The 21,326-nt window shown below is 42.9% G+C and overlaps 1 protein-coding gene across 2 annotated transcripts in view; it reads right to left on the bottom strand.

The window, feature by feature from the left end:
* Positions 1–21,326, bottom strand: part of GABRA1 (gamma-aminobutyric acid type A receptor subunit alpha1) — a 203,158-nt gene that overhangs the window by 21,697 nt on the left and 160,135 nt on the right. For both annotated transcript variants that reach the window (XM_075856303.1, XM_075856304.1), the window contains exon 8: positions 18,781–18,933. In XM_075856303.1, coding sequence (XP_075712418.1) covers positions 18,781–18,933 — 153 coding nt within the window. The remainder of the gene's footprint in view (positions 1–18,780; positions 18,934–21,326) is intronic.

Raw genomic sequence — 21,326 nt, 5'->3', positions numbered from 1 at the left:
TTTCTGACTGCAGCAGGCAAACCAATACAACACTGGTTTGCACCTGAATCTCAGAACGCAGCTGCTCGACATGTGGAGGGTTGCCTGACATGCGTCAGACACAACCCCAATAAAATTATAAAAACACCCAGTAAGCACTTGCCTCGCCCTGATTACCCCTTCCAGCGACTGCAGGTGGACTACATACAGCTACTCCAGGTAGGTATATATGAATATGTCCTTGTATCTATTGAAATGTTTTCAAATTAGCCTGAGGCACGCCAAGTAACCAAAAACATAGCTAAAAACACTGCTAGGGAAATACTCAGTGAAGTAATATGCCGATATAGGGTCCTGAAGTAATTGAGACTGACAGAGGAACCCACTAAACAGGAGAAGCATTAGGGCATATACTTACTAGCCTCGGCATCACACAGGCATTCCATACACAATATTACCCAAGAAGGCAAACATCTGTATGAAGGAAGAAAGTCAGCAATAGTCCAAGCACCGAAACCTCTGACAAAAAGACAAATGATGTCCTTTTTGGGTATGACTAACTTCTGCAGAAGTTGGATAGCCAATTAGGCTACTATTACAGGACCATCAATGTCTTTGATTTATGAAGAGGCATTTTTTTTTCAGATAAAACAGGTTCTTGTAGGCTCTTCAGTGCTTGGACTAACTGATTATTTAAAAAAAAGAAAAAAGAAAAAAACTTTATTCAAACTGTAGATTGTAAAAATGTATATATAACTTCAGTGCTAACACAGGAGTATAGAGGAAATGATAGATCTCTAGCTTACTACTCATCAGAACTCGACCCAGTAGCTAGAGCCTTACCTCCCCGTGTTCAATCAGTTGTAGCCGCCGCAGAAGCTATAAGAGCTTCCGTCACATTGGTGTTATTTATGATAGAAAGATGTACCACTTTAAATTTTTCGACCTTGATGTCTACTGCGGAGGATGATGAACCACATAATTGCCTATCCTCCATAGCAGAAAGAGTGTTACCAAGATCAGATCTTAAAAGATATTCCACTACTAGATAGCGATCTCATACTGTTTGTAGATGGATCTTGTAAGAACAAATACATCCTACCCAGCAACTTATTCAGATGTGCAGTTATATTGAGCCATCGGACAAGCCATGTCTCAGGATGGTAGAAATCATATCTAAAGTGTTCACGGCATATGGCTTTACTAACTAATCTAAAATTTTTGTTTAACTTGTTTAACATGCGCCAAACATAATCTACAGGGGAATGTAAGACCAAAGAGTGGACAGTTCCCAAATCCACAATATCCATTCTAACACATTTGTATGGATTTCATTGAAGTTGTTTTTGCTTCCCAAGATATTAGGTATATGTATAAGGGTGTTAATTTGAATCTCAGAGTAGGTAAGAAAAAATTTGGTTTGAGACACTTGTCAGATAAACAAATGATATTTGTGAACATTTCTTTGAGTAGAAGAAGATGTTACAGATAATCAGCTCAGATCAAGGTATAAATCCTGCTGAAAAGAGTAACAACAAGTGTGACATAAAATGTACCCAGTAACTACATATTATCTATGTGCCCTGTCCAGAGGGACAGAGAAGTTTTTCTTATATGAAAGGTGTTTGTTTGATTGTTTGTTTGCTAATTTGATTTGATGTAAAGGATTTGTCAATGAACTGATGGGATGCAAACCTGAGGGGTGATAGCGTGAGATTGGTGATAGAATTATTTTCTTAGTTGAGACCCTATCGTTTATATTGTCTGAGGTTTATAGTAATAATGTATGTAATATGCCACGGTATTGTGAACAACATCTTGAGGTATTTTATGTGGAGTTCTGAGGTGAAGGTCACTGGTTGTTGTCACTCATAAGTAAGAAGTACATGGCAGCAATGAGAGCCCGGAGGTTATGTGACCTGGGTGTCTTTAGGTTTGAGAAAGATGCTGCCCACGACCTGTTATATCTGTAGGGGTAAAAGTCGAATTAGGACAGTAAGTGACAGTGCGACAATTATGACCAATATGTAACGTGGAGGAGAAGTTTGGATTATTGCCAATATTAGTAGGTTTAGCAGTAAATAATGCTCATAATATAGAGAAAGTGGCCGACAGATTGGACACTGTTACAGATTATGTGTTTGATGTTTTGAATGCTGCCCAAGGGGGCATTTGCCAAGTAGTGACCCAACCTGTTGCCATTGTATAGACCTTTTTGGCATTATGCAGGATAGAGCAAGCTAAGAAAATAAAGTCCGTAAGGGGGATAAGCCCTATTTTTAGTACCTGGCTTGGGTACAAAATGTCCTAAAATAAACAAAAGGTGATTAAAATATTGTTTGGATGAATTCATTTTGTGCAGCAGCCATCTTGTCTGGAGACCCCGTCTTGTTCTTATGTAGTGAATAATAAAGATATTGTTTCTTTAAGACAAGTATATTAATGCTGATTTCGCATTTGATTTTAAAATTTGTTATTTTTGACCTTAGTTCTTATGCGAAACTCAAAGGGAAGAAATATTGTTTAGTGATTATTGATGTATTCACCAAATGGGTAGAATATTTGTAATACCACAGTTACATCCATTCTCTAGGATGGATGAAGAGTTTGATTTTACACTTGCTGAATATATGGCAAAAATGCTAACCAACAAGGAAGTTTCTACCTCTAATTGTATTTCAGGTGTACCTGTACCTGAACCTGTGAAGTCAGGAAATTGGATATTATTTTCGTCGAAAAAGATCACATCAGGTTCTGCTTACCACACCTACGGCCATAAAGATAGCCGAACGTACCTCTTGGATACACTTATCACACTGTAATGTACTTAGGGAATTGCCACTATCCTCCTAGGCTATAAAAGACTGATTACAAAGGGTGGTCATTTGTTAGAAGTGACTGGTCTCAAACTTCAGCGAAGAAAACATCTAGAGCCTGGGAGGAAACAGGACAAAATGTTATATGTTATTCTAGGTATCCTATGGGGGTCCAAGGTGTGTCAACCTAAGGTATGGGATCCCTGGGAAGCAGGGTCGGAGTATGATTCCCTAAAGACTTAGCTTGGAGAGTTAAATATTTTAATTTCACTGAAGGTGAGACTGCAACATATGAAATAGATTTTTGCGCCGTGTTATAGATCAATGCAAGGATAGAAACATAGCTTATAAACTAGCATATTCAGATAAGTACATTTGTACTATCTATGTAAATACCCCAATAAAATGGATAAGGGACTACATGCTATAGGAACTGATGTTTCAGGTACTGACCTATAGGGCATTTATTGCAACTGAAAGTTTTTTAGCCCCGAAGATACACCTACCCTTTATAGTTTATCTGGCCAACTTCATTTATGAAGATAAATTGACATTAGAAACTGGTTACAGTGATAAACATGAATGGTTAGCCTGGATGGGATCAAAAGCCAGGCCACATCTGGCTACTATACCTTTCAGGCTATCAGATAAGGAGAACCCATGGGGTCTGCAATGTGTGTTATCTTTATATAATGCTTCATATAATCCAGGTGATAAATTATGTAAGACATTCTCTTTATTGTACCCACCTATGGGGAGAGATGAAATCCCTCCCTTAGTAGTGGCTTACCCAGGCAACTACACCTGCTTTCTGAGGAATGGGCAAGGTAAGAAAGTAGGGAACGTCACTGAAGAGTTTTGTGACCAATAATGGTAATTACTCCTCTAATTAGTTTACCAACCAGACAAGGGCAAGGACTGATCTCTGGTGGCTATGTGGAGAAAGGAAGGCCAAGTGGCAGGGAGGCTGTACTCTGGTTCAGCTGCTGATGCCATTCCACTTGTTTTTAGCACCTGAGTTTCAGAGAATGAGAAAACGCCCTGGAGACTATCTGAATCGCTATAAGTGGTCTATCCATGGAAGTTCCTTTGACCATAGAATATACATAGATGAAGTAGGAGTACCCTGTGGGGTGACCAATGAGTTTAAGGCCCAAAATCAGATTGCATCAGGCTTCGAGTCCGTATTTTTCTGGTGGTCTACGATAAATAAGAATGTCGACTGGATTAATTATATTTATCACAATCAACAGAGATTTGTTAATTATACCAGAGATGCAATAACGAGCATTGCAGATCATTTGGAACCTACATCTTTAATAACATGGCAAAATAATAATAACCCTGCATATGTTACTAGCAGAAAAAGGGGGTGTCTGCAAAATGTTTGTATCTTCTGTTGTACTTTTATTCCCAATAATACAGCTCCTGATGGCAGTATTACCAAGGCATTGGAAGGACTCAATTCCCTGTCCGAAGAGCTTGCGGAAAACTCCAGAATAAATGACATCTTCACCTCATGGATTGAGGGGTAGTTTGGAAAATGGACTGGCCTGGTAACATCTGTACTCATGACCATTGCCGTTGTTGCCAGTATATTGACTGTTTGTGGATGCGATACTCTGCATAAGAAGATTGATCCAAAGATTGATTGAGACCTCAGTGACAAAGACAATGTGCCAAGAGATTCAAAAGAAGAGAACCTAACCTGGATATTTGATAGAACATTTCTTGATAAATTTACAACAGGGTGGAATGTTATGAAAGTTTTATTTTAAATTTATACTTATTTGATGCAATGAAATTAAATATACTCTCAGTTATGCAGAACTTCTCGGGAAATGTTTTAGCTGTTAAAGTTTTAAATATGCTTTGCTTTCAAGGCTGGGACAGTTGACATTTCTCAATAAAGTCAGATGCAATTTAGGGAAGTTCAACTTTATCCCAGTTTCAGTTGTAAGTCTCAAAAAATGCTATAAGAAGCAAAACTGCATTAGACTAGTATTTTGTGTAAGATATTCACTGTCATATGCAAGATGTCATCTGTTTGTGTTTAAAGTCTATATAAGCCAGAGCTTATGTAATGAAGTCAGACTTTATCTCCTCATTGATGAGAATAAAACTCTTATTGGGATGAAAACTTGAATCATTATTGCTAAGTATGGAAAATTCCTCTAACATCTACCTGTGGCTTTTCACTCCAGTTTACTTTACAAAAAAACTTGTAGGATGTTTTACTTTCATAACAGCTGGAGTGCCACAGCTTGAAGAATAATCAAAGTAGCGTACAGTATCCTTCTCCCAGGCATAGGGAACAAAGTACTCAGCACACCAATTAGAGTGAAATCATTTCTTGTTTTTTATTATTTATCCAGTGAGTAAGTGCGTGCAATGTTTTGGTCATACTCTTTTTTTAGGGTGACTCCACCAGTCTGTCAATTCCAAGCATTCTGCTTGTCGCATGGGTTGAGCTCTGTTCACGTGTAGTTTGACATCAGCTGCACATTCTTCTCCTCTGACTCACTACCGTCCTCCAGTCAGCATCGGCTTGCCCCCCTGTGCTTTTTTTTTTATTCAGGGGATGCATCGCCGCTGGGAAGACAGAAGCAAGAGAAAAGATTCGAAGCTTGGCAGCTCCCTACCCTCCATTGGCTCCCTCCTGCCCATTGCTATGCTGTTCCACACTGCATTTCATTTCATGTGACCCAGCAGCATGGAGAAGAGTAAAGTAAGTGATGCATACGGTCTTTACAAAAGGATTTCCAGCAAAAATCTTGTTCTAAAAAGGTGGTCGCCATTCAGAATAAGATGTGGCATTTTACATGGGTCACTGTACATACACTATAATGCATTTGCAAATCTGTCGCAGAGAAATCTGGTCTTTATGGGGAGTAAAGTTCTCTCAAAGAGGTGGTTTCCTGAAAAAGATTCACTGTATATATCTAATCCAACTATTATGGCAATGCTAGGCCTGGTCATTATGGGGTTAAACAAAATGTAAAAAAAAATAATAATAATTCATCCATCAGCTATCCATTGCCCAAACACTCCCAAGTTATTAAAAGTCTACTTTTAACATATACTTTTATTTATTGAATGGCTGTGGCGAATGTCTCTGACGGGTGCCATTCATCAGCCTTCCATCCCCCATAGACTCCCATGTAAAAAAAAATGTATACTTCATATTCAATGTACACTTTTTTTTTTTACTGGATGACCATATTGAATTAGTTTCATAACAAATTGTATAACTTAACGCAATTCAAGAAAAGTTAAGAGGGAACATCCGTAATTGTTCAGGAGATGGGTGGCCCAAACTAACGGCATCAGAACTCTGTACTAAAACTCCATGCAGCCATTACTTAATTCCTATTTTATAAAAAAAAGTCTCACGCCTCATGCACACGACCGTTGTGCCACTCGGGCCATTTTTGACGGCATCCGAGTGGCACCCGATAGTCTTGACGGACCCATTCACTTTAGCAGGTGAATCGGGTCCGTGAAAAATGATCCGAGTCTCTGATCTGAGGAAAGATAGGACATGTTCTATCTGTTCTCGGATCACTGACGGGACTCGGCCGGCGCGCACAGTCGTGTGCATGAGGCGTTAGTACCATACAGCTTTTAGGTTTATTCACTATGTTTTGTAACATGTCCTATACTTGACGTTTTTAAACCATTGACTACAGTGGGAAAAATGTAGCATAAAAAAAAAATCCCCCTTTCACCCCTCTAGGCTTTCTTGTCCTTCTCTGTAGCACATGAGAACGTACTTGCCCCCCCCCTTCCTACACAACTGCTCTTTCCCCCCACTCCATGTTTGTTTTCTCTACCAATCAATGAGGTGTCATTTTTTTTCCACATTTTTTTTTATGTAACTGCAGCATAAAGCCATTTGTACATTTTATAAGCAATATAGTTCTATATACAACACCAGAACCAAGCTCATTACATATATACACAACACCAGAACCAAGCTCAATACATAAATACAGTACCAGAACCATGCTCATTACATATATACAGTACCAGAACCCAGCTTAAATATATACCGTACCAGAACCAAGCTCAGTACATAAATACAGCTACAGAACCAAGATCATTACAGATATACAGCACCAGAACAAAGCTCAGTACATATATACAGCACCAGAACAAAGCTCAGTACATATATACAGCACCAGAACAAAGCTTAGTGCATATATACAGCATCAGAACTAAGATCAGTACATATATACAGTGCCAAAACCAAACACAGTACATATATTCAGTGGCAGAACCAAGCTCAGTACATATATACAGTGCCAGAACCAAGATCAGTAAATATATACAGCACCAGAACCAAGCTCAGTACACAAGTACAGCACACGCACAAATACAGCTCAATTCAGTGCAGCCCCTGCCATATACATTTGCACTAAATTGTATACAGCTCCCAGCATGGCCCAAACAATGGTAAGAATATGCTGGGCGATGCTGTTTCACAAAAAAACTCATACCACCCATCATCTCACTGTAGATCATATAGTGACCACAGTGCGGATTAGAGGCAGAATAAACATTTACATTAAGTGACTCATAGGTGACGTCAAATTCTAGTTGTTCTTTTTCTTTTCTTCTCCATCCGGTCCAGACCTCTATGATGACTTCTCCCAGCCACAGCCCATTACTGCAGTTTGCAACTTCAGCTTCTTACTTTTCAAACATTTCTGCAACTATAAACAAAGATAAAGTTCTCATGGGGCCAGACGCTGTGCCCCTAAATATAATAGTGCCATACACTGCACCTCTAATTATAATAGCACCATACACTGTGCCACACACACACACACACACACACACACACACACACACACACACACCGTGCCCCCTGTAGATAGTGTCCCCCATAGAGCTCCCTGTAGATAGTGCTACATATATCACCCTGTAGTGACCTCCATAGAGCCCCTGTAGATGGTGCCCAACATACAGCCCTCTATAGAAAGTGTCCCACATATAGCCCCCCTGAATATAGTGCCCCACATATAGCCCCCTCTGAAATAGTGCCCCACATATAGCGCCCTGTAGATGGTGCTCCACATAAAGCCCACCCCTGTATATAGTGTCCAACATATAGCCCACCCCTGTAGCTAGTGCCCAACATATATCTACCCCTATAAATAGTGCTCCACATATAGCCCACCCCTGTATATAGTGCCTCACATATAGCTCCCCCTTAAGTGCTCCATATATAGCCCACTCATGTAGATAGCCCCCCTGTAGTTATAGCCCACCCAGGTATATAGTGTCCATATATAGCCCACCCCTGTATATAGTGCCTCACACATAGCTCCCCTATAGTGCTCCACATATAGCCCACCCCTGTATATAGCCCCCTGTATATAGTGGCTCACATATAGCTCCCGAATAGTGCTCCACATATAAACACCCCTGTATATAGCCCCCCTGTAGATAAAGCTGAAAAGACGGCGCGAAAAAAAGACGCCCGCGTCAAAGAAGTGCCTGTCACTTCATGAGACGTAATTGGAGCCGTTTTCCATTGACTCCATGGAAAAACAGCTCCAATTACGTCCGTAATGGACGCAGCGAAAAGCACCTGCACTTGCCATTACGTCTGAAATTCCAGAGCTGTTTTCTCCTGAAAACAGCTCCGTAATTTCAGCCGTAACGGAGGCTGCCATGTGAACACACCCTAATAGTTAATGAAAACCCAAAATTTAGTGTCTCATAAAATTTGAATATTATATAAGCCCAATTTAAAAAATAATTTTTAATACCGAAATGTTGGCATACTGAAAAGTATGTACAGTATCTGTACTCAATACTTGGTCGGGGCTCATTTTGCATGAATTACTGCATCAGTGCAGCGTGGCATGGAGGCGATCAGCCTGTGGCACTGCTGAGGTGTTATGGAGGCCCAGGTTGCTTTCATAGCGGCCTTCAGCTCGTCTGCATTGTTGGGTCTGGTGTCTCTCATTTTCCTCTTGACAATACCCCATAGATTCTCTATGGGGTTTAGGTCAGGTGAGTTTTCTGGCCAATCAAGCACAGTGATACGGTGGTTAGTAAACCAGGTATTGGTACTTTTGGCAGTGTAGGCAGGTGCCAAGTCCTGCTGGAAAATGAAATCAGCATCTCCATAAAACTTGTCAGCAAAGGGAAGCATGAAGTGCTCTAAAATGTTCTGGTAGACGGCTTTGTTGACTCTGGACTTGATATAAACAGTGGACCAACACTGTTGCTCAGATGAAAGTAAATCTTGGATTTAATTTGGAAATCAAGATCCCAGAGTCTGGAGGAAAAGTGGAGAGGCGTCAATCCAAGTTGCTTGCGGTCCAGTGTGAACTTTCCACAGTCAGTGATGGTTTAGGGAGCCATGTGATCTGCTGGTGTTGGTCCACTGTGTTATATCAAGTCCAGAGTCAGTGCAGCCGTGTAGCAGGAAATTTTCGAGCACTTCATGCTTCCCTCTGCTGACAAGCTTTATGGAGATGCTGATTTCATTTTCCAGCAGGACTTGACATTTTCCAGCAGCCCAAATCATCAACATTAAAAGAAAAAATGTTGGAAATAGATCACTCTGTGTGTAATGAATCTATATAATATATGAGTTTCACTTTTTGAATTGAATTACTGAAATAAATTAACTTTTTGATAATATTCTAATTTATTGAGAAGGACTAGTTTATATAAATCAATATTTTATTGTATTTTAAACAAGTTTTCAATTGTGTTTTATTTTAAAAATATATATATTTTTGAGATATAGCTTTTATATATCCTGGATACATAGAATCTGCATCTTGCGATAACAGCCGAATCCGTCAAGTCAGCGGGACTGACGGCTTAGTTGAGCGCAGGATCCAGCTATTATCAATCACATCTAAGTTCACGAACAGAAACATGCAGGACCAGCGTTCACCGATTCTGTCAGTCCCAATGACCTGACAGAGTCGTCTGTGACCGCAAAATACAGCTTTTATGTATTCAGGGTAAATAGAAGCTGCATCTCAAAAAGTAGATTTTTTTTTAATAAAACCCAATTAAAAACTTGTTTCAAATACAATAAAACATGTTACATTTACAACGTGTTTTTATGTCATTTTTACATATATTTTTGGTGTCATTCTTTTATTTAGTGTAATTTTGTACATGCGTTTTTATAGCATTTTTGAAGTCCTATAGAGAAGCCTATGGGGGAAAAAAATATGAAAGAAACGCCACACAGTACCTAAAACATGGTGCATTTAAAAAAAACATGCACCAACCCCAAATGCGATATAAAACGCCACAAACCAATATGCAGTGTATGTAGATTTTCTCGTATTTTACCGTAGACTTCAACGTAGCATTTGAACGCAACAGGTTTTTTTTTGGGAAGAAAAAACATGCAAAAAAACACAGTGAAAATGTCCCCGAAAACACAAGTAAACACTTTGTGGGAATGTTTCTTCTCTTCTGTATCTGCATCCTAGGAGAACGCCCCAGCACTATCGTGTCATAGCAATAGCAAGCAAAACTGGGGCTGATAAGAGGTTTATTTCGCATAAAGGCCCCTCAGGTCACCTAGGACTCAGTGTACCTGAATGGGCTGAGCAGGTTCCTTTGATTTCAATGACGATCTCCATTCATCAATATGGGAATTGCATTATTATTTGTTTCATTTAATCCCTCAAGGACTTAATGAACATGAATAGTGCGGATGCTGCATCAGATTTCAACAAAGACTATCTAACAGAAAGTCTACTTTTTTTTAGGTTGCTTCTGAACATGTTCTGCACATCACATATCTCTTGGTTACCTTGACAACTGTAGATATTAATATATTACATCTACTGCAGTGTTTTCACTACATCGTTCGTTATGAAAATTGCTGGAATATACTGATGACCACAAGTATCACTTAACAAGCAATGTGTTTTGACATTTAGTAGGATTTTTGGAAACCTGTTATTTTATTCCCAAAGGAAGCATCAAATGCACAAATAACTGAATTATAATGAATATTCTTCTGCTGAACAGCAACACAGCTCTTTTATTCTCTCTATCAATGCAAGAAAATTCTAATGAATACAGAAAAATATTTCCTGCATTACTAATTTGTGGGTAATTATATGCGGTATCCTTCCCTGAAAATATTCATACATAATATACAATTCATAAATGTTGGAATGTTAGTTCATATTCATGTGATATGAGAATTATTTTGAATTCTGGATGGAAAGCCGCATTTTTCAAGCCTTATATTGTGAATATAACTGCACAAATAATTGTAAAATGCTTACAATTTAATATAATAATCCCAAACTAAATGTAAAATTGTATTAACAGTACTGTATATTTATATCCTTAAGCAAAGGTGTTAGACCAAATATGTATACAAAACAAATAATGTTTTATTTGTAGTCAACAAGTAATAGAAAAACAATTAATGAATGCAATTCAGTCATTAAAGATAAAGCCATTGGCGAAACAAGCGTCGGGTGTGGTGGGTACACCTCATGGTCTGTCATTGGTACTTGCTTTGCATATTTTTTCAAGGGGAATACTGCATAATCCTGTACTATGGCTCCATACCTTGCTGGTTAGATGGTAATTTACTTACAATATGTAAACTTGGCTTGGGTTTAGTACGTGTATTGCAGATTGCTATCCATTGCAAATTACTATAGTACCTTTGCATTTGTACTATTTGACAAAGATGTTGGTCACTAATCAGTGGCGTAACTACCGCTGTAGCAGCCATAGCGGCTGCTACAGGGCCACCGGCATGAGGGGGCCCGGAGGCTCCGCTAGCAGCCGCTATGGCTGCTACAGTGGTAGCGATGCCACATTAAATAGGACACTATGGCAGTGCAGGGAGGTATGTCCCTGCTCTGCCATAGGCTACAGGCCATATTTGGTCAGCAGCCTATCAGGCGCAGGGTAAGGATCCCTGCGCAGGCTGGCGTGATGACGTCACTGGATCACGTCAGCCCACGCAAGGATCCTGTCTGTGTTGAGGAGCTGCTCCGTGCTTCGGGGGAACGGAGCCCAGGAGAGTATAATTTTTTTTTGTTTGGGGTGGCGATATATCGCACTATATACAAGGGAGGTGGTGGCGCTATCTACAAGGTGGGCTGTATAGCACTGTACTGCGGGGCTGTATAGGACTGTACTGCGGGGCTTTATAGGACTGTACTGGGGGAGCTGTATAGGACTGTACCGGGGAAGCTGCATAGCACTGTACTGGGGGAGCTGTATAGCACTGTCTACAGGGGGGGCTGTATAGCTGTAATGGCAGGAAGGAGGTGAAGGGAAAGTGAGCCCTAATCTACCCACCGCCCTGTCCCTGCCTACTTGCAACGACCCGCCCTAGGCGACGAGGTACAACTGGGCGGCGGTCCCTACGCTGGCTAAGTGCACAGGAAGACAAACAGGGAACACGCAAGGGAAGGGGCAGTAGCCACGGAACGCCACGAGGGAACGGGGCGGCGAACGAACAATCAGGACCAGGACGAAGTGAGTACACCCGAGCGGGCACGGAGACAGAAGCAAGCCAGGGGCAAAGCAAAGCAGGTCAAGCAGAACTGCAGCAAGGCAGAAGCACGGCAGAAGCAGGCTGGAGCAAGCAGCAGTGGGGCCAGGAATCCAAAAGAATTACAAGCACTGAGGGAGAGCACAGGGCAGGTAATAAAGGGCAGGGGGCGGAGCTAACTCCGACAGACCAGGCCGCGATAGGCTCTCCCACTCCTGAGCCTGCCACCCTGGTTGGTGGGAGATGGTGTCAGTCGAACAGGTCTGGCCTCAGGTGTGGATTGATTAATCCCAGGAGTATAGCTAGATGAAGTACCTGGCAGATCCCTAACAGTACTCCCCCTTTTATGAGGGGCCACCGGACCCTTACTAAGGGGACCCGGTTTAGTGGGGAAGAGGAGGTGGAACCTCCTGATCAATACCCCAGCGTGAACATCACGGGCAGGTACCCAAGTCCTCTCCTCCGGCCCGTATCCTCTCCAATGGACCAGGTACTGGAGGGAGCCCTGGACCATCCTACTGTCCATAATCTTGGCCACCTCGAATTCCACCCCCTCAGGGGTGAGAACGGGAACAGGAGGTATCCTCGAGGGGGACCAGGACGGGGAGCAGCGTTTAAGGAGGGAGGCATGGAAGACGTCATGTATGCGAAAGGATGGGGGGAGCTCCAGACGGAAGGATACAGGGTTGAGGACTTCAATGATCTTATAAGGTCCAATAAATCGGGGAGCAAACTTCCTGGACGGGACCTTAAGGCGCAAGTTCCTGGACGACAACCAGACCAAATCCCCGATGACAAACCGGGGGTTAGCAGAACGTCTACTATCCGCCTGAATCTTTTGTGCGCTCTGGGACGCCTCTAGGTTCTTCTGAACCTGGGCCCAGACAGTGCACAGTTCCCGATGAACCTCCTCTACCTCAGGATTATTGGAACAACCAGGGGAGACGGAGGAGAACCTTGGGTTAAACCCGAAATTACAGAAAAACGGGGAGACCCCTGACGAGTTACTGACCCGGTTATTCAGGGAAAATTCAGCAAGGGGAAGGAATGAGACCCAATCGAATTGACAGTCAGAGATGAAGCACCTTAAATATTGTTCCAGGGATTGGTTGGTCCTTTCCGTTTGGCCATTAGTTTCGGGATGGAAGGCGGAGGAGAAGGACAGATCAATCTCCAACTTTTTACAAAAAGCTCTCCAAAATAAGGAAACAAATTGTACCCCTCTGTCAGAAACTATATTGACTGGGGCCCCATGGAGACGCAGGATGTGTTTCACAAACAAAGAAGCTAACGTCTTGGCGTTAGGTAGCTTCTTAAGGGGCACAAAGTGGCACATCTTGCTGAAGCGGTCGACTACCACCCACACCACCGACTTGCCCTGAGATGGAGGCAAATCGGTGATAAAATCCATGGAGATATGGGTCCAAGGTCTCTGGGGAATGGGCAAGGAACGTAGTAGGCCCGCAGGTCGGGACCTAGGGGTTTTGGACCTAGCGCAAACCTCACAAGCGGCGACGTAAGCCCTAACATCTTTAGGCAACCCAGGCCACCAATAGTTTCTGGTAATGAGGTGTTTGGTGCCCAAGATGCCAGGATGACCAGATAGAGCGGAGTCATGGTTTTCCCTGAGTACCCTCAGCCGGTATTGCAGGGGAACAAACAGTTTGTCCCCAGGGACGTTCCCGGGAGCTGCACCCTGATCAGCCGCGATATCAGAAGCTAAATCAGAATCCGTGGCAGAGACGATTATACCAGGGGGTAAAATACAAGCAGGATCCTTCTCGGAAGGAGGATTGGCCATGAAACTACGTGACAGAGCGTCAGCCTTAATATTCTTGGACCCAGCCCTATAGGTAACCAAGAAATTAAATCTGGTAAAGAATAGTGCCCACCGAGCTTGTCTAGGATTAAGCCTCCGGGCCGATTCTAGGAAAACCAGATTCTTGTGATCCGTAAGGACCGTTACCTGGTGTCTGGCCCCCTCCAGGAAGTGCCGCCACTCCTCAAAAGCCCATTTAATTGCTAGAAGTTCGCGGTTGCCAATATCATAGTTACTCTCCGTGGGCGAAAACTTCCTAGAGAAGTAAGCACAGGGGCGGAGATGGGTGAGGGAGCTGGTACCCTGGGACAAGACGGCCCCCACTCCCACCTCGGAAGCGTCAACCTCCACAATAAATGGCTCCTCTTGGTTGGGCTGAATCAGCACGGGGGCCGAGATAAAGCACTTCTTGAGAGTCTCGAAGGCCTGGACGGCCTCAGGGGGCCAATGGAGGACATCGGCACCCTTGCGGGTAAGGTCCGTAAGAGGCTTAGCGACGACCGAGAAGTTGGCAATAAATCTCCTGTAATAGTTGGCGAACCCTAAAAAACACTGTAATGCCTTAAGGGAGGCAGGTTGGACCCATTCCGCCACAGCTTGAACCTTGGCAGGGTCCATGCGGAATTCATGAGGAGTGAGGATTTGCCCTAAAAATGGTATCTCCTGTACCCCAAAGACACATTTTTCAGTCTTAGCAAACAGATTATTCTCCCGAAGGACCTGGAGCACCTTCCTGACATGCTCCACGTGGGAGGACCAGTCCTTGGAAAACACCAGTATGTCATCAAGGTACACAACAAGAAAATTACCCAGGTACTCTCTCAGGATTTCATTAATAAAATTCTGGAAGACAGCAGGGGCATTACACAACCCAAAGGGCATGACCAGGTATTCGAAATGACCCTCGGGTGTGTTGAACGCAGTTTTCCACTCATCCCCCTCTTTGATGCGGATAAGGTTATATGCCCCCCGTAGATCGAACTTAGAAAACCATTGGGCTCCCTGAACCTGATTAAAAAGATCCGGAATCAAAGGAAGTGGGTACTGGTTCCTTACGGTGACCTTATTCAGGTTACGATAATCAATGCACGGCCTAAGACCACCATCCTTCTTCCCCACGAAGAAGAAGCCAGCACCTACAGGAGAAGTCGAGGGGCGAATGAAACCCTTGGCCAGGCATTCTTGTATATACACCCTCATCGCTTCACGTTCAGGACATGAAAGATTAAATATCCTACCCTTAGGAAGCTTGGCACCAGGCACCAAATCGATAGCACAATCGTAATCTCTATGGGGGGGCAACACCTCGGAGGCCTCCTTAGAAAACACATCGGCGAAGTCCTGAACAAACTCAGGAAGCGTGTTTACCTCCTCCCGGGGAGAAATAGAGTTAACGGAAAAACATGACATAAGACATTCATTACCCCATTTGGTGAGATCCCCAGTATTCCAATCAAATGTGGGATTATGCAACTGCAACCAGGGAAGGCCTAAAACCAGATCAGACGATAATCCCTGCATCACCAGTACAGAGCACTGCTCCAAATGCATGGAGCCAACCAGGAGTTCAAAAACAGGAGTATGCTGAGTAAAATAACCATTAGCAAGGGGAGTGGAGTCGATTCCTACTACAGGGATAGGATAAGGTAAATCAATACAAGGCATCTTTAGAGACATAGCAAATTCCACAGACATGATATTAGCAGATGAGCCAGAATCCACGAAAGCACTGCCCGTGGCAGACCGGCCAGCAAACGAGACCTGAAAGGGAAGCAAAATTTTATTGCGTTTCACATTAACGGGAAATACCTGTGCGCCCCAGTGACCTCCCCGATGATCACTTAGGCGCGGAAGTTTTCCGGCTTCTTATTCTTGCGCCTGGGACAGGTGTTCAGTAGATGCTTGTCGTCCCCACAGTAGAAGCAGAGACCATTCATTCTGCGAAACTCCCTACGTTGTCGAGGGGACATGGAGGCCCCGAGTTGCATAGGTACCTCCGAGTCCTCCGTGGAGGGGCGAGGAGACGGGACCTCGGGGGGGATCGCAGAAAAGTCAGAGGGGAGCACACTGAAGCGTTCTAGCTGACGTTCCCTGAGACGTCGGTCAAGTCGTACTGCTAGGGCCATAACCTGGTCAAGGGAGTCAGGCGAGGGGTAGCTAACCAGCAGATCCTTCAGGGCGTCAGATAATCCTAACCTAAACTGGCACCTTAGGGCCGGATCGTTCCACTGAGAAGCTACGCACCACTTCCTAAAATCAGAACAGTATTCCTCAACCGGTCTCCTACCCTGACGTAAGGTCACCAGCTGACTCTCGGCTAAAGCAGTCCTGTCAGTCTCGTCGTAAATGAGTCCGAGGGCAGAGAAAAAACGATCAACAGAGGAAAGTTCAGGGGCGTCAGGAGCCAAGGAGAAGGCCCACTCTTGGGGCCCTTCCTGGAGTCGGGATATGATGATACCCACCCGCTGGTTCTCGGAACCTGAGGAGTGGGACTTTAGGCGGAAATACAGTCTGCAACTCTCCCGGAAGGAGAGAAACGTCTTACGGTCCCCTGAAAACCGGTCAGGTAACTTGAGGTCGGGTTCTAGAGGTGAGGTGAGGGGTACTACTAAAGCAGCGTCACCCTGATTGACCCTTTGGGCCAGGGCCTGGACCTGTAGGGAGAGGCCCTGCATCTGCTGGGTCAGGGTCTCAAGGGGGTCCATGACAGCGTCAGCGTAGGAGAAATGGTAGACTAGGTAAGGCTTGTAATTATGTAATGGCAGGAAGGAGGTGAAGGGAAAGTGAGCCCTAATCTACCCACCGCCCTGTCCCTGCCTACTTGCAACGACCCGCCCTAGGCGACGAGGTACAACTGGGCGGCGGTCCCTACGCTGGCTAAGTGCACAGGAAGACAAACAGGGAACACGCAAGGGAAGGGGCAGTAGCCACGGAACGCCACGAGGGAACGGGGCGGCGAACGAACAATCAGGACCAGGACGAAGTGAGTACACCCGAGCGGGCACGGAGACAGAAGCAAGCCAGGGGCAAAGCAAAGCAGGTCAAGCAGAACTGCAGCAAGGCAGAAGCACGGCAGAAGCAGGCTGGAGCAAGCAGCAGTGGGGCCAGGAATCCAAAAGAATTACAAGCACTGAGGGAGAGCACAGGGCAGGTAATAAAGGGCAGGGGGCGGAGCTAACTCCGACAGACCAGGCCGCGATAGGCTCTCCCACTCCTGAGCCTGCCACCCTGGTTGGTGGGAGATGGTGTCAGTCGAACAGGTCTGGCCTCAGGTGTGGATTGATTAATCCCAGGAGTATAGCTAGATGAAGTACCTGGCAGATCCCTAACAATAGCACTGTCTACAAGGGGGGGTGTATAGCAAAATCTACAGGGGGGCTGTATAGCACTGTCTACAAGGGGGCTGTATATCAGAATCTACAGGGGGGCTGTATAGCAAAATCTACAGGGGGCTGTATAGCACTGTCTACAGGGGGGTTGTATAGCACTGTCTACAGGGGGCTGTATAGCACTGTCTACAAGGGGGGTGTATAGCAGAATCTACTGGGGGGCTGTATAGCACTGTCTACAAGGGGGCTGTATATCAGAATCTACAGGGGGCTGTATAGCAAAATCTACAGGGGGCTGTATAGCACTATCTACAGGGGGGCTGTATAGCACTGTCTACAGGGGGGCTGTATAGCACTGCCTACAGGGGGGCTGTATAGCACTGTCTTTAGGGTGGCTCTATAGCACTGTCTAAAGGAAGGGGCTGTATAGTAGTCTACATTCGGGGGGCTGCATGGCACTATCGACAGGGGGGCACTATCTACAAGGGCGGGCTGTGTGTGGCACCCAGGGGAGGGGGACCAGTCAAAAGTTTGCTATGGGGCCCAGTCTTTCCTAGTTCCGCCCCTGTCACCCATGTTTTTAATGGCTGAATTGCACTGACAAATTGTTGTTGATTTTTTTTGCTTGTTGACTACAAATAAAACTTTATAGGTTTTGTAAGCATATTTGGTCTTGCACCTTTTTTTATATCGATATATTTAGTGAACTGTGCGGTTAAAGACTTGGTTACTGCATAGGGAAAGTGTCTTTTTTCATTATACTATATATTTATGTATTATATGCTATAGTATACAAGTCTATACCATATCTCTATAACTGTGTCTATGTTTTACTGCCATCTCTCAGGTACTCCTCTCGTTTATTTGTGTACTAGTTCATCCTTAGCCCCCAAGTCCAAGACTCTAAGGTAAAACTTTTAATGACCCAGCTCTGACATGTTCTTTGGTGTGGCATCATCAACACTCATAAAGGGGCATTCTACTATATAGATATTTATGACATATTGATAGATTTTGCTATAATGTTTCATTGATGGTAGTCTGACTAATGGGACCCCATTATATAATAGTGCACACTCACAGCTGTTTATTCTATGATCCATAGATTTTAGTGACTGTGTATGTCCAGCCACCCTTCCACTGTAGATTGGGGGAAGCAAGACATCTGAGGGCCCCGATAACGTGCTAGGTTTTTCACCACTTTTTAAAATTCTATTATAAAATATCCAGTCGTTAGATAGCAAAAAACGTAAATTATTATTCAGCACACAAAATGTCCAATAAAGCTAAGTCTTTAATTTGTTAAAACAAAAAACTTACCAAACACAGTTCTAGCGGGAACAGACTCTCTGTTGAGCCAAAATGATACCTGGGACAGTATGACTGTCATAATGCAGGGTAAGTAGGTTTGGATGACAAAGTAGCCGATTTTTCTTTTTAAATGGAAATGAGTTGTCATAACAACATATTCACCTGGAACAGAAAATTCAGTCAGTATTTTTATTGCAGTGTGCAAATAGATACACTAATAAGTTATATAATACTTTATATACAAGACTAGGCAATGATTTTTTGGCCAATGAATAAAAATGTCCAATTAAATATAAAAAATCCAAATCTACAAAAGATGAAGAAACAAGAACAAGGTTTTTAGATGGCATATTTTTTAAAACAAACTTTCTAGGGTCCTCGCTATTTCTATTTTTTGGCACCCCAAAGAGGAATAGATAATCAGCATTTAAAATCGGTCACAGTTGGAGCATGTTAGTGGGCTAGAGCCCAAACATGAACCCAAACATTGCTAAATTGACATCATAGGGGGCTAAGGCACTGCTTTATTTTTGGTTAAATGTTAGAAGATGGTAGTTATGGCTGGTCTACACTTTACAAATTCACCAAGTCTATATGTATTCCAAAACAGTATGACATTATAAACATCTTACCTTTCTACCAAAAACCCAATAATCCATTTTAAAATCTAATGCTCCATGCACACAGCAGAGTCGTATGCACAGAGCTCGTATTGGAGCGTCTATAGCTCCATATTACAAAGCTGCTTCCACCATATGGTTTACTTTGATATTAACCCCTTCCCCCTGCTTGCATTCTGGGCCCTAATGACCAAGCATTTTTTGTAGTTTTTCCATCGTCACATTCAAAGAGCTATAACTTTTATATTTTTGCGTCGACATAGCTGTTTAAGGTCTTGTTTTTTTTGCGGGATAAGTTATATTTTTTAATAGCTCCATTTTGGGGTACATATTATTTATTTATTAACTTTTATTAACTTTTTTTTGGGGGGAATAGAAAAAAACCTGAAATTTTGCCACTATTTTTTGCGTCCTAAATCTACGCCGTTTACCATGTGGTATAAATAACACAATAACTTTATCCAACGGGTTGTTACGATTGCAACGATACCAAATTTGTATCGTTTTTGTATGTTTTACAATTTTTATACAGTAAAAACACTTTTTTTGGAAAATTTTTTGTTTTTGTGTCTCCATATTTGAAGAGCCATAACTTTTTTATTGTTCCGCCCATACAGTTGTATGAGGGCTTTTTTTTGCGGGACGACTTGTAGTTTTTATTGGTACCATTTTGGAGTAGATGCAACTTTTTGATCACTTTTTATTACATTTTTTTAAAATCAGGATTCACAGAAAACAGCAATTTTTCCATTGTTTTTTTATTTTATTTTTTTACGGCGTTCACCGTGCGGGTTAAATAATGTAATAGCTTTATAGTCGAGGTCGTTATGGATGGGGCAATACCAAATATGTGTGACTTTTTGGATTTATTTAGTTTTTTTTATTAGTAAAGCATTTTGTAAGGGGAAAAAGTGGGTTTTTAATTTTTTTTCACTTTTTTTAATTAACTTTATTAAACTTTTTTAAAACTTTTTTACTAGTCCCACTAGAGGACTTTAATATGCGACCATCCGATCGCTTTTATAATACACTGCAATACTTCTGTTTAAAACGGACAGGCATCTGCTAGGTCATGCCTCTGGCATGACCTAGCAGGCAATTACTACAGGCAGACCTGGGGGCCTTTATTAAGCCCCTGGCTGCCATCGAAGACACAGACACTCGGCGATATTATCGCCGGGTGTCAGTGGGATGAGAGGGAACTCCCTCCCTCTCTCCAAAACCACTCAGATGCAGCGCTCGCTATTGAGTGCCGCATCTGAGGGGTTAAACGGGTATCGATCTCACCCGTTCGAGAAGGGATGCCCCCAGGCCTCAGTTACCTCTGGTAGCTGAGAGCAGGGAGATTTAATGGCTCCCAGCTCTGTTTATTTATTCTGATGCAGCGCCGTGAAAAGGCTACTGCATCGGAATAAAGCCCATTAGTGGCCGCTGTGAAAAGGCGTATTGGCGGTCACTAACGGGTTAATGAATGTTGAAATAGGGAAAGATTTGGGAAAAAGGTCAACTATTTAAGCTTACATGTATGTTTAGCTACTGTCATACACAGTTGAACTTCCTTTCTAACCACATAAACTTAAAAAAAGTCCTAATATTTGCCGGGTAACCATTTGAAGAGAAAGTATCATCAGAAAATGACATAATATTTACATCAGGTTTTAAAAAAAATAAAAAATTGAGGTGTTTTTTTTTTTTTTATATGACTATTCACATCTTGAAACATTTTTGACCACAACTACAACTTTGCTGAGAGTCATCTTATTACTATTAGAAGGTGGGCAAGTTCATGACAGCTATATTGTACTGCTGGAGGTCTAGGTAAGGCAGGGTAGTAACACTATAGACAATACACACAGAGAAGGCTCTGCATTTATCTCCCCTGTCACTGTCTGGTCTCTTGTGGATGATGGATGTACTCCATCACTGCCCAGAGCC

This window comes from Rhinoderma darwinii, chromosome 3 (genome assembly GCF_050947455.1).
Source record: "Rhinoderma darwinii isolate aRhiDar2 chromosome 3, aRhiDar2.hap1, whole genome shotgun sequence".
Taxonomy (NCBI): domain Eukaryota; kingdom Metazoa; phylum Chordata; class Amphibia; order Anura; family Rhinodermatidae; genus Rhinoderma; species Rhinoderma darwinii.
This window is presented reverse-complemented; position numbering and strand designations above follow the sequence as displayed.